This window comes from Lytechinus variegatus, chromosome 13, assembly GCF_018143015.1.
Source record: "Lytechinus variegatus isolate NC3 chromosome 13, Lvar_3.0, whole genome shotgun sequence".
In the NCBI taxonomy this organism is placed as follows: Eukaryota; Metazoa; Echinodermata; class Echinoidea; order Temnopleuroida; family Toxopneustidae; genus Lytechinus; species Lytechinus variegatus.
The window spans coordinates 26,996,703-27,010,194 of record NC_054752.1 but is presented as its reverse complement, the minus strand read 5'-3'; the positions used below and the strand labels follow the sequence as shown (position 1 = coordinate 27,010,194).

Below are 13,492 nucleotides of genomic sequence, written 5' to 3'. Positions count from 1 at the left end.
GAAGGGGGACAGAAAAAGGAATCGAAGAGAGCCAGGAGGATTGGGTTGATGGCGAAGGATGCACTGAATTGAGCAAACTGATAGGAGGCGGTAGGGGCAATTGCTGCAAGTGTTGGGTGAATCCAGAAAAAATCATTCATTGAGACAAAACCGGATTTATAACTTGGGATTGATGGCAATGTTGATAATGACTAACAAGAGTCCTCTTTTGAGCAAATTTTTCCGAACAGTGTGAACATTCCAATGGCTTTTTTCGTGACATTCCTGTGTGTGTTCGGAAATGCAGGGTTAGACTGCTTTGTTGAGAAAACATCCTCTTACAAAGTGGACATTCATATGGCTTTTCTTCCGTATGTATTGAAATATGATCAACCAGATGACTTTTCTCAGAAAATTCCTTGTAACAGAATGAACATTTATATAGCCTCTCTCCTGCGTGTATTCGCAGATGACAGTCAAGAGGCCTTTTATAAGAAAATCTTTGCATACAGTGTGGACATTCATATGGCTTTTCTCCAGTGTGCGTTCTGACATGGCATTTCAGACTACTTTTCCGAGAAAACATTGTCTTACATTGTGGACATTTGTATGGTTTTTCCTTTGTGTGTGTTCTAAGGTGGTAAGTTAGATGTTTTCTCTGTGTAAATCTCTTGTCACAGTGTGAACATTCGTACGGCCTTTCCCCCGTGTGTTTTCGCAGGTGATCTGTCAGGGAGGATTTAAAAGAGAATCTCTTCATACACTGTGAACATTCATATGGCTTTTCTCCTGTGTGTGTTCTGAGATGGAGTTTCAGACTACCTTTTTGAGCAAACCTTTTCTCACAGTGTGAACATTCAAATGGCTTTTCACCTGTGTGTGTTCTGAGATGACGTATCAGATCACTCTTTAGAGCAAACTTCTTCATACAGTGTGAACATTCATACTGCTTTTCTCCCGTGTGTGTTCTGAGATGGAGGGTCAGAGAAATCTTCCAAGAAAATCTTTTCATACATATTGAACATTTGTATGGTTTTTCCTTTGTGTGTGTTCTAAGGTGAGAAGTTAGTTGTTTCCTCTGTGTAAATCTCTTGTTGCAGTGTGAACATTCGTAAGGCCTTTCTCCCGTGTGTATGAGCAGATGATCTGTCAGGGAGGATTTAAAAGAAAATCTCTTCCTACACTGTGTACATTCATATGGCTTTTCTCCTGTGTGTGTCCTGAGATGGAGGTTCAGACTTCTTTTTTGAGCAAACCTTTTCTCACAGTGTGAACATTCAAATGGCTTTTCTCCCATGTGTATTCGCAGATGATCTGTTAGGGAGGATTTAAGAGAAAATCTCTTCATACACTGTGAACATTCATATGGCTTTTCTCCTGTGTGTGTCCTGAGATGGAGTTTCAGCGAACTCTTTCGAGCAAACCTTTTTTCACAGTGTGAACATTCAAATGGCTTTTCACCTGTGTGTGTTCTGAGATGAAGGGTCAGAGAAAGCTTCCAAGAAAATCTTTTTGTACATATTGAACATTTGAATGGTTTTTCTACATTGTGTGTTTTGATATGATTGGTCAGACTATTCTTTTGAGCAAATGTTTTCTTACATAATGAACATTCATACAGCTTTTTTCCTGTGTGCGTTCTGATATGCTGAGTCAGAAATTTCTTATTAGAAAACCCTTTCTCACATGAGCATTTATATGACTCCTCTCTGATGTGTCTTTGATTATGTTTTGTTGAAAACCTCTTCTGAGAAAATCCACTCTCACATGAACATTTAGGTGGATTTTTTTCTCTGTTTTTTGATAGATGGCGAGACAGACGGTTTTTCGTAGAAAATTTCTCGTAAGAAAATGAACATTCATTTGGCCTTCCTTTCATATGACTTTGAGCATCACATTTAAGTTCTTTCTGACAGCAGAAACATCTGTTCCCTATTCGATGTGATCTCAAGTTGTAAGCAGGTTCATTTCTTTGGCTGAAAATCTTTTTACAGCGATGCACCTTTCCTCCAAATTCATTTTCGTCACGTTTACTTGACATACCTTCTCCTTGTGGGTCTTGCCTTTGTTTAATGGAATCACCTGGTAATAAAATAAAAAATAGATGCCATCAAGACAAGTATGGTAATTCACCTGGCATTTCTCCTACATGGACATTAGCATGACTATCTCTTTCCTGATGATTAGTCAGATAATATCTATCAGGCCATTACAGTATGGTCATTCATTTGGTTACTCTCATACAACATTGACATCACATGACTATGTCTTTACAGATGATGAGTCCGATAATGTCAATCAGAACATTACAGTACAGTGGAACGGTTGGTGAAGGTGAATGTATTACGTTGGTATGGGCGCGTGCTCGGGAGGGATGACAGACACGTTTCAAGGAGGGCTTTGAGTTCAAGGAGGGTGGTTTTGAGGGGGAGGGGGGACAGAAAAAGGAATCGAAGAGAGCCAGGAGGATTGGGTTGATGGCGAAGGATGCACTGAATTGAGCAAACTGATAGGAGGCGGTAGGGGCAATTGCTGCAAGTGTTGGGTGAATCCAGAAAAAATCATTCATTGAGACAAAACCGGATTTATAACTTGGGATTGATGGCAATGTTGATAATGACTAACAAGAGTCCTCTTTTGAGCAAATTTTTCCGAACAGTGTGAACATTCCAATGGCTTTTTTCGTGACATTCCTGTGTGTGTTCGGAAATGCAGGGTTAGACTGCTTTGTTGAGAAAACATCCTCTTACAAAGTGGACATTCATATGGCTTTTCTTCCGTATGTATTGAAATATGATCAACCAGATGACTTTTCTCAGAAAATTCCTTGTAACAGAATGAACATTTATATAGCCTCTCTCCTGCGTGTATTCGCAGATGACAGTCAAGAGGCCTTTTATAAGAAAATCTTTGCATACAGTGTGGACATTCATATGGCTTTTCTCCAGTGTGCGTTCTGACATGGCATTTCAGACTACTTTTCCGAGAAAACATTGTCTTACATTGTGGACATTTGTATGGTTTTTCCTTTGTGTGTGTTCTAAGGTGGTAAGTTAGATGTTTTCTCTGTGTAAATCTCTTGTCACATTGTGAACATTCGTACGGCCTTTCCCCCGTGTGTATTCGCAGGTGATCTGTCAGGGAGGATTTAAAAGAGAATCTCTTCATACACTGTGAACATTCATATGGCTTTTCTCCTGTGTGTGTTCTGAGATGGAGTTTCAGACTACCTTTTTGAGCAAACCTTTTCTCACAGTGTGAACATTCAAATGGCTTTTCACCTGTGTGTGTTCTGAGATGACGTATCAGATCACTCTTTTGAGCAAACTTCTTCATACAGTGTGAACATTCATACTGCTTTTCTCCCGTGTGTGTTCTGAGATGGAGGGTCAGAGAAAAGTTCCAAGAAAATCTTTTCGTACATATTGAACATTTGTATGGTTTTTCTACATTGTGTGTTTTTATATGATTGGTCAGACTATTCTTTTGAGCAAATGTTTTCTTACATAATGAACATTCATACAGCTTTTTTCCTGTGTGCGTTCTGATATGCTGAGGCGAATATTTCTTTTTAGAAAACCCTTTTTCACATAAGCATTCATATGACTCCTCTCTGATGTGTGTTTGATTATGTTTTGTTGAAAATCTCTTCTGACAAAATGTACTCTCACATGAACATTTGGGTGGATTTTTTTCTCTGCTTTTTGGTAGATGGAGAGACAGATGCTTTTTTGCAGAAAATTTCTCGTAAGAAAGAGTACACTCATTTTGCCTTTCTTTCATATGACTTTGAGCATCACGTTTCAGTTCTTTCTGACAGCAGAAACATCTGTTCTTTTTTCGATGTGATCTCAAGTTGTAAACAGGATCATTTCTATGGCTGAAAATCTTTTTACAGCAATTCACCTTTCCTCCAAATTCATTTTCGTCACGTTTACTTGACATACCTTCTCCTTGTGAGTCTTGCCTTTGTTTAACGGAATCACCTGGTAATAAAAGAGAAAATAAATACTATCAAAACAAGCTTCGATTTTGATATTTCATTTATTCAAACATACATGTATTACATAATTTGAATACAGGTATTCTGTTTTTCAGCTTTGTCCTGAATTGAAGAAACAAGGCCTATGTTATATAGAAGGGCATAGTAAAACAGAATTTTAGTTTTAAGTGTGCAATGTAACCTTTAAAAATATGAACAACATTGTCACAATATGAATTAGTACAATGTAACAACAGGGTCCCTGTTGCATAAAACTTAGTATGATGGTAAATTTGCCATCCAATGTAAACTTCACTGAAATCCTTGATTCTGATTGGCTGCTGAGCATCGTTACCATGGTAGTTACCACTGGATGGCAAAGTAACTTTTTTTTTTACAATGGGGGCCCTGGATGAAATGAACATAATTTAAATAAAGATCAGCATTAGAAATGTCTCATTAATCAAAATTTCAGATAAGTCAAGCACCATTGCTTTAACTGATTTCCTCAATACTGGGTCCATTTCATGATGTTTTATAATTGCATAACAAATAAAACTTGGTTTGTATGTATACATTTGGACAAGTCAAATTTACATTTCAGATTCTATAAAAAATTGACAAGTCATGTAAAGATTTAACCTACTTTTTGACCCAAACTAAATACTGCTAAAAATGCCCTTTCCATTTGATTCCATGTTGTATTCACCTTGATAAGATGGGATTCACCTTAATAAGATGGGGACCTACACATTTTGAGATTAATACCTTTTTCTTTTTATACATGGTAAGCCTTGTTACAACCTATAATGACGCAGCTACGACATTATGCATCGATTGTGACATTATGCGTTGGATGATCATTTTTTGCAATGTTTCACACAATGGAGTGCGCTGGATCCAGCATTTGGGTTTGGTTTGGTTTTATTTATGGTTTAAAAATAATGTTCAAATGAAAGAGCCTGCGCAAATTAATGAGTGAAAACACATTTCATGTCTTATATTTAACTCAAGTGCTGAAGCAGATACCGCTGCGACATTATGCATTACTACTTGCAATGTTATGCGTTAGTAGTTCAAGCTACGACATTATGCGTTGGACGCTCTAGCCATAATGTCGCAGATGCACTGGTGTGACATTATCGGTTGTAAAAAGCCTTGCAAAACCAACTTATGAAATCTAGCTATGCAAATTTTTAAAGTTTATGTCAGATCAAAATTTGATTGAGTTTTAAGCCAAAATGTATCATCATTTTCTACTCCTTCTAGCGAAAACAATTTGCATGTAACAGTACTCAATGTTGATTATGATCATAGAGTGTAACTGATGATTTCCAATGAAAAAAAAATCCTACATGTATGTCGTCCAGGGTCCCATGAATCAAAGGTTAGCGATTAATTGTATGTTGTAGTGAACGCAATCAACTATCAGGAAAATGTTCGACGATAACTGCTAAGGTTTGTATTACAGACCCTTGAACTTTGAAGTTTAAATACTCAATCTGTTTGGATTTTCTGAAATAAAAATTTGGATTCATCCACCTATCATGCCAGTCATTCTCTCACGAAAGTATCATTTTTGTTAGAAACGTTATGAAATAAAACACAACATTCCATGTCACATTGCCATTGCAGGACATTTACAACATGCATTTTTTCCATCATTTTTCAAGGAAGGAAGACCCAATCGGAACAGTGTGAGCCGGTGCTAGGTCAGTCAAGCACACCTAGCCAGTGATGTTAGCTCGAGCTAAAGCCGGGGTAATAATAGCAGCGCTTTGTATACTCAGGCAAAAAACCTTTATAAATCCAGCTATTATTATTTACAACATGGTTTTTTTCCATCATTTTTCAAGGAAGGAAGACCCAATAGGAATACAGTGAGGCCGTGCTAGGTCAGTCAAGCACACCTAGCCAGTGATGTTAGCTCGAGCTAAAGCCGGGGTAACAATAGCAGTGCTTTGTATCCTCAGGCGAAAAACCTTTATAAATCCAGCTATTATTATTATTTGCAACATGTTTTTTTTTCCATCATTTATCAAGGAAGGAAGACCTAATCGGAACAGTGTGAGCCGGTGCTAGGTCGGTCAAGCACACCTAGCTCTGACTGGTTCTGTCAGACCCCGGGTGGATTTTGTCAGAACTGGTGCACCAAACTGGACTGGATCAAACAAATCTCACTCTTTTCATTATCATATTACAATTTCCATAAGATTTTCAATTACAAACCTGTTATGATGATCAAAATAAAACCCCTGTTAGGACAATTTGCATGCAGTATTTTTCAGTTTTCTTGTTTTAATCCATCTGCCTTTTACATTATGGCACCAGGACTCGGATTTCATTTACAACTTTGCTCCCAAAAATGTCACAGTAGCTTTAATCATATCTAGGCTGAGGTATTTTGGGAGATCATATGGCAAAAGTGGGGGGGGGGGGTAATTTGCACACTTAAAAATGATTTAAATATATTTACAAACACATAAAAATCAATTCATACAGAGTTGACATTCAAATGAATTAATGTTTGCATAGGACTAGACAGATATCGATAAAATCTTGATATATACAGAATGGTTATTGACATGGCTTTTCTCCTGCATGTTTTTTCAGATGCCTTATGAGACAATGTCTATCAGAAGAATCCTTGTCACAGTACTGACATTCATGCCGTTTTTTTCCTTGTGTGGGTTTTAACATGACGGTTAAGATTACATTTTAGGGAAAATGCTTTCTTACAATGTGAACACTCAAATGGCTTTTCTCCTGTGTGCGTCCTAAGATGGGGTTTCAGACTACTCTTTTGAGCAAACCTTTTCTCACAGTGTGAACATTGAAATGGCCTTTCTCCTGTGTGTGTTCTGAGATGAAAGGTCAGAGAAAGCTTCCAAGAAAATCTTTTCATACATATTGAACATTTGTATGGTTTTTCCTTTGTGTGTGTTCTAAGGTGAAAAGTTAGTTGTTTCCTCTGTGTAAATCTCTTGTTGCAGTGTGAACATTCGTAAGGCCTTTCCCCCGTGTGTATTCGCAGATGATCTGTCAGGGAGGATTTAAGAGAAAATCTCTTCATACACTATGAACATTCATATGGCTTTTCTCCTGTGTGTGTTCTGAGATGGAGTTTCAGACTACCTTTTTGAGCAAACCTTTTCTCACAGTGTGAACATTTAAATGGCTTTTCTCCTGTGTGTGTTCTGAGATGGAGTTTCAGCGAACTCTTTCGAGCAAACCTTTTTTCACAGTGTGAACATTCAAATGACTTTTCACCTGTGTGTGTTCTGAGATGAAGGGTCAGAGAAAGCTTCCAAGAAAATCTTTTTGTACATATTGAACATTTGAATGGTTTTTCTACATTGTGTGTTTTGATATGATTGGTCAGACTATTCTTTTGAGCAAATGTTTTCTTACATAATGAACATTCATACAGCTTTTTTCCTGTGTGCGTTCTGATATGCTGAGTCAGATATTTCTTATTAGAAAACCCTTTCTCACATGAGCATTTATATGACTCCTCTCTGATGTGTCTTTGATTATGTTTTGTTGAAAATCTCTTCTGAGAAAATCCACTCTCACATGAACATTTAGGTGGATTTTTTTCTCTGTTTTTTGATAGATGGCGAGACAGACGGTTTTTCGCAGAAAATTTCTCGTAAGAAAATGAACATTCATTTGGCCTTCCTTTCATATGACTTTGAGCATCACATTTAAGTTCTTTCTGACAGCAGAAACATCTGTTCCCTATTCGATGTGATCTCAAGTAGTAAGCAGGTTCATTTCTTTGGCTGAAAATCTTTTTACAGCGATGCACCTTTCCTCCAAATTCATTTTCGTCACGTTTACTTGACATACCTTCTCCTTGTGGGTCTTGCCTTTGTTTAATGGAATCACCTGGTAATAAAATAAAAAATAGATGCCATCAAGACAAGTATGGTAATTCACCTGGCATTTCTCCTACATGGACATTAGCATGACTATCTCTTTCCTGATGATTAGTCAGATAATATCTATCAGGCCATTACAGTATGGTCATTCATTTGGTTACTCTCATACAACATTGACATCACATGACTATGTCTTTACAGATGATGAGTCCGATAATGTCAATCAGAACATTACAGTACAGTGGAACGGTTGGTGAAGGTGAATGTATTACGTTGGTATGGGCGCGTGCTCGGGAGGGATGACAGACACGTTTCAAGGAGGGCTTTGAGTTCAAGGAGGGTGGTTTGAGGGGGAGGGGGGACAGAAAAAGGAATCGAAGAGAGCCAGGAGGATTGGGTTGATGGCGAAGGATGCACTGAATTGAGCAAACTGATAGGAGGCGGTAGGGGCAATTGCTGCAAGTGTTGGGTGAATCCAGAAAAAATCATTCATTGAGACAAAACCGGATTTATAACTTGGGATTGATGGCAATGTTGATAATGACTAACAAGAGTCCTCTTTTGAGCAAATTTTTCCGAACAGTGTGAACATTCCAATGGCTTTTTTCGTGACATTCCTGTGTGTGTTCGGAAATGCAGGGTTAGACTGCTTTGTTGAGAAAACATCCTCTTACAAAGTGGACATTCATATGGCTTTTCTTCCGTATGTATTGAAATATGATCAACCAGATGACTTTTCTCAGAAAATTCCTTGTAACAGAATGAACATTTATATAGCCTCTCTCCTGCGTGTATTCGCAGATGACAGTCAAGAGGCCTTTTATAAGAAAATCTTTGCATACAGTGTGGACATTCATATGGCTTTTCTCCAGTGTGCGTTCTGACATGGCATTTCAGACTACTTTTCCGAGAAAACATTGTCTTACATTGTGGACATTTGTATGGTTTTTCCTTTGTGTGTGTTCTAAGGTGGTAAGTTAGATGTTTTCTCTGTGTAAATCTCTTGTCACAGTGTGAACATTCGTACGGCCTTTCCCCCGTGTGTATTCGCAGGTGATCTGTCAGGGAGGATTTAAAAGAGAATCTCTTCATACACTGTGAACATTCATATGGCTTTTCTCCTGTGTGTGTTCTGAGATGGAGTTTCAGACTACCTTTTTGAGCAAACCTTTTCTCACAGTGTGAACATTCAAATGGCTTTTCACCTGTGTGTGTTCTGAGATGAAGGGTCAGAGAAAGCTTCCAAGAAAATCTTTTTGTACATATTGAACATTTGAATGGTTTTTCTACATTGTGTGTTTTGATATGATTGGTCAGACTATTCTTTTGAGCAAATGTTTTCTTACATAATGAACATTCATACAGCTTTTTTCCTGTGTGCGTTCTGATATGCTGAGTCAGAAATTTCTTATTAGAAAACCCTTTCTCACATGAGCATTTATATGACTCCTCTCTGATGTGTCTTTGATTATGTTTTGTTGAAAACCTCTCCTGAGAAAATCCACTCTCACATGAACATTTAGGTGGATTTTTTTCTCTGTTTTTTGATAGATGGCGAGACAGACGGTTTTTCGTAGAAAATTTCTCGTAAGAAAATGAACATTCATTTGGCCTTCCTTTCATATGACTTTGAGCATCACATTTAAGTTCTTTCTGACAGCAGAAACATCTGTTCCCTATTCGATGTGATCTCAAGTTGTAAGCAGGTTCATTTCTTTGGCTGAAAATCTTTTTACAGCGATGCACCTTTCCTCCAAATTCATTTTCGTCACGTTTACTTGACATACCTTCTCCTTGTGGGTCTTGCCTTTGTTTAATGGAATCACCTGGTAATAAAATAAAAAATAGATGCCATCAAGACAAGTATGGTAATTCACCTGGCATTTCTCCTACATGGACATTAGCATGACTATCTCTTTCCTGATGATTAGTCAGATAATATCTATCAGGCCATTACAGTATGGTCATTCATTTGGTTACTCTCATACAACATTGACATCACATGACTATGTCTTTACAGATGATGAGTCCGATAATGTCAATCAGAACATTACAGTACAGTGGAACGGTTGGTGAAGGTGAATGTATTACGTTGGTATGGGCGCGTGCTCGGGAGGGATGACAGACACGTTTCAAGGAGGGCTTTGAGTTCAAGGAGGGTGGTTTGAGGGGGAGGGGGACAGAAAAAGGAATCGAAGAGAGCCAGGAGGATTGGGTTGATGGCGAAGGATGCACTGAATTGAGCAAACTGATAGGAGGCGGTAGGGGCAATTGCTGCAAGTGTTGGGTGAATCCAGAAAAAATCATTCATTGAGACAAAACCGGATTTATAACTTGGGATTGATGGCAATGTTGATAATGACTAACAAGAGTCCTCTTTTGAGCAAATTTTCCGAACAGTGTGAACATTCCAATGGCTTTTTTCGTGACATTCCTGTGTGTGTTCGGAAATGCAGGGTTAGACTGCTTTGTTGAGAAAACATCCTCTTACAAAGTGGACATTCATATGGCTTTTCTTCCGTATGTATTGAAATATGATCAACCAGATGACTTTTCTCAGAAAATTCCTTGTAACAGAATGAACATTTATATAGCCTCTCTCCTGCGTGTATTCGCAGATGACAGTCAAGAGGCCTTTTATAAGAAAATCTTTGCATACAGTGTGGACATTCATATGGCTTTTCTCCAGTGTGCGTTCTGACATGGCATTTCAGACTACTTTTCCGAGAAAACATTGTCTTACATTGTGGACATTTGTATGGTTTTTCCTTTGTGTGTGTTCTAAGGTGGTAAGTTAGATGTTTTCTCTGTGTAAATCTCTTGTCACAGTGTGAACATTCGTACGGCCTTTCCCCCGTGTGTATTCGCAGGTGATCTGTCAGGGAGGATTTAAAAGAGAATCTCTTCATACACTGTAAACATTCATATGGCTTTTCTCCTGTGTGTGTTCTGAGATGGAGTTTCAGACTACCTTTTTGAGCAAACCTTTTCTCACAGTGTGAACATTCAAATTGCTTTTCACCTGTGTGTGTTCTGAGATGACGTTTAAAATAACTCTTTGAGAAAACCTCTTCATACAGTGTGAACATTCATACTGCTTTTCTCCCGTGTGTGTTCTGAGATGGAGGGTCAGAGAAAAGTTCCAAGAAAATCTTTTCGTACATATTGAACATTTGTATGGTTTTTCTACATTGTGTGTTTTTATATGATTGGTCAGACTATTCTTTTGAGCAAATGTTTTCTTACATAATGAACATTCATACAGCTTTTTTCCTGTGTGCGTTCTGATATGCTGAGGCGAATATTTCTTTTTAGAAAACCCTTTTTCACATAAGCATTCATATGACTCCTCTCTGATGTGTGTTTGATTATGTTTTGTTGAAAATCTCTTCTGACAAAATGTACTCTCAGAGAAAAAAAAAATTGACAAGATGGAGAGACAGATGCTTTTTTGCAGAAAATTTCTCGTAAGAAAGAGTACACTCATTTTGCCTTTCTTTCATATGACTTTGAGCATCACGTTTCAGTTCTTTCTGACAGCAGAAACATCTGTTCTTTTTTCGATGTGATCTCAAGTTGTAAACAGGATCATTTCTATGGCTGAAAATCTTTTTACAGCAATTCACCTTTCCTCCAAATTCATTTTCGTCACGTTTACTTGACATACCTTCTCCTTGTGAGTCTTGCCTTTGTTTAACGGAATCACCTGGTAATAAAAGAGAAAATAAATACTATCAAAACAAGCTTCGATTTTGATATTTCATTTATTCAAACATACATGTATTACATAATTTGAATACAGGTATTCTGTTTTTCAGCTTTGTCCTGAATTGAAGAAACAAGGCCTATGTTATATAGAAGGGCATAGTAAAACAGAAATTTAGTTTTAAGTGTGCAATGTAACCTTTAAAAATATGAACAACATTGTCACAATATGAATTAGTACAATGTAACAACAGGGTCCCTGTTGCATAAAACTTAGTATGATGGTAAATTTGCCATCCAATGTAAACTTCACTGAAATCCTTGATTCTGATTGGCTGCTGAGCATCGTTACCATGGTAGTTACCACTGGATGGCAAAGTAACTTTTTTTTTGCAATGGGGGCCCTGGATGAAATGAACATAATTTAAATAAAGATCAGCATTAGAAATGTCTCATTAATCAAAATTTCAGATAAGTCAAGCACCATTGCTTTAACTGATTTCCTCAATACTGGGTCCATTTCATGATGTTTTATAATTGCATAACAAATAAACTTGGTTTGTATGTATACATTTGGACAAGTCAAATTTACATTTCAGATTCTATAAAAAATTGACAATCATGTAAAGATTTAACCTACTTTTTGACCCAAACTAAATACTGCTAAAAATGCCCTTTCCATTTGATTCCATGTTGTATTCACCTTGATAAGATGGGATTCACCTTAATAAGATGGGGACCTACACATTTTGAGATTAATACCTTTTTCTTTTTATACATGGTAAGCCTTGTTACAACCTATAATGACGCAGCTACGACATTATGCATCGATTGTGACATTATGCGTTGGATGATCATTTTTGCAATGTTTCACACAATGGAGTTGCGCTGGATCCAGCATTTGGGTTTGGTTTGGTTTTATTTATGGTTTAAAAATAATGTTCAAATGAAAGAGCCTGCGCAAATTAATGAGTGAAAACACATTTCATGTCTTATATTTAACTCAAGTGCTGAAGCAGATACCGCTGCGACATTATGCATTACTACTTGCAATGTTATGCGTTAGTAGTTCAAGCTACGACATTATGCGTTGGACGCTCTAGCCATAATGTCGCAGATGCACTGGTGTGACATTATCGGTTGTAAAAAGCCTTGCAAAACCAACTTATGAAATCTAGCTATGCAAATTTTTAAAGTTTATGTCAGATCAAAAATTTGATTGAGTTTTAAGCCAAAATGTATCATCATTTTCTACTCCTTCTAGCGAAAACAATTTGCATGTAACAGTACTCAATGTTGATTATGATCATAGAGTGTAACTGATGATTTCCAATGAAAAAAAAATCCTACATGTATGTCGTCCAGGGTCCCATGAATCAAAGGTTAGCGATTAATTGTATGTTGTAGTGAACGCAATCAACTATCAGGAAAATGTTCGACGATAACTGCTAAGGTTTGTATTACAGACCCTTGAACTTTGAAGTTTAAATACTCAATCTGTTTGGATTTTCTGAAATAAAAATTTGGATTCATCCACCTATCATGCCAGTCATTCTCTCACGAAAGTATCATTTTTGTTAGAAACGTTATGAAATAAAACACAACATTCCATGTCACATTGCCATTGCAGGACATTTACAACATGCATTTTTTCCATCATTTTTCAAGGAAGGAAGACCCAATCGGAACAGTGTGAGCCGGTGCTAGGTCAGTCAAGCACACCTAGCCAGTGATGTTAGCTCGAGCTAAAGCCGGGGTAATAATAGCAGCGCTTTGTATACTCAGGCAAAAAACCTTTATAAATCCAGCTATTATTATTTACAACATGGTTTTTTTCCATCATTTTTCAAGGAAGGAAGACCCAATAGGAATACAGTGAGGCCGTGCTAGGTCAGTCAAGCACACCTAGCCAGTGATGTTAGCTCGAGCTAAAGCCGGGGTA

General features: G+C 37.5%; 4 protein-coding genes across 4 annotated transcripts in view; all 4 read right to left on the bottom strand.

The window, feature by feature from the left end:
- The window catches only part of LOC121425907 (zinc finger protein 271-like), a 77,254-nt gene that overhangs the window by 11,958 nt on the left and 51,804 nt on the right, over positions 1-13,492 (bottom strand). The window contains exons 10-14 of the mRNA XM_041622014.1: positions 11,513-11,551; positions 9,633-9,671; positions 7,814-7,852; positions 3,927-3,965; positions 2,023-2,061 (exon numbers count right to left, since the gene is read on the bottom strand). Of these exons, the coding sequence (XP_041477948.1) occupies positions 2,023-2,061; positions 3,927-3,965; positions 7,814-7,852; positions 9,633-9,671; positions 11,513-11,551 (195 nt within the window). The remainder of the gene's footprint in view (positions 1-2,022; positions 2,062-3,926; positions 3,966-7,813; positions 7,853-9,632; positions 9,672-11,512; positions 11,552-13,492) is intronic.
- Positions 11-2,395, bottom strand: LOC121425908 (gastrula zinc finger protein XlCGF57.1-like). Its single transcript, XM_041622015.1, has one exon. It carries the CDS (start codon positions 2,018-2,020, stop codon positions 137-139), a length of 1,884 nt encoding a protein of 627 aa, XP_041477949.1. The 5' UTR covers positions 2,021-2,395; the 3' UTR covers positions 11-136.
- On the bottom strand, positions 6,391-7,820 carry LOC121425911 (zinc finger protein 239-like). Its single transcript, XM_041622019.1, is given in 1 exon segment — positions 6,391-7,820. A coding segment is annotated over 1 exon segment (1,185 nt). The 5' UTR covers positions 7,812-7,820; the 3' UTR covers positions 6,391-6,626.
- Positions 8,334-10,018, bottom strand: LOC121425910 (zinc finger protein OZF-like). Its single transcript, XM_041622017.1, has one exon. The coding sequence runs from the start codon at positions 9,628-9,630 to the stop codon at positions 8,335-8,337; it is 1,296 nt and encodes a 431-aa protein (XP_041477951.1). The 5' UTR covers positions 9,631-10,018; the 3' UTR covers position 8,334.

Excerpts from the sequence above, each read along its gene's own strand:
- LOC121425910 (XM_041622017.1), bottom strand. The coding sequence starts at position 9,630 with ATGTCAAGTAAACGTGACGAAAATGAATTTGGAGGAAAGGTGCATCGC.
- LOC121425908 (XM_041622015.1), bottom strand. The coding sequence starts at position 2,020 with ATGTCAAGTAAACGTGACGAAAATGAATTTGGAGGAAAGGTGCATCGC.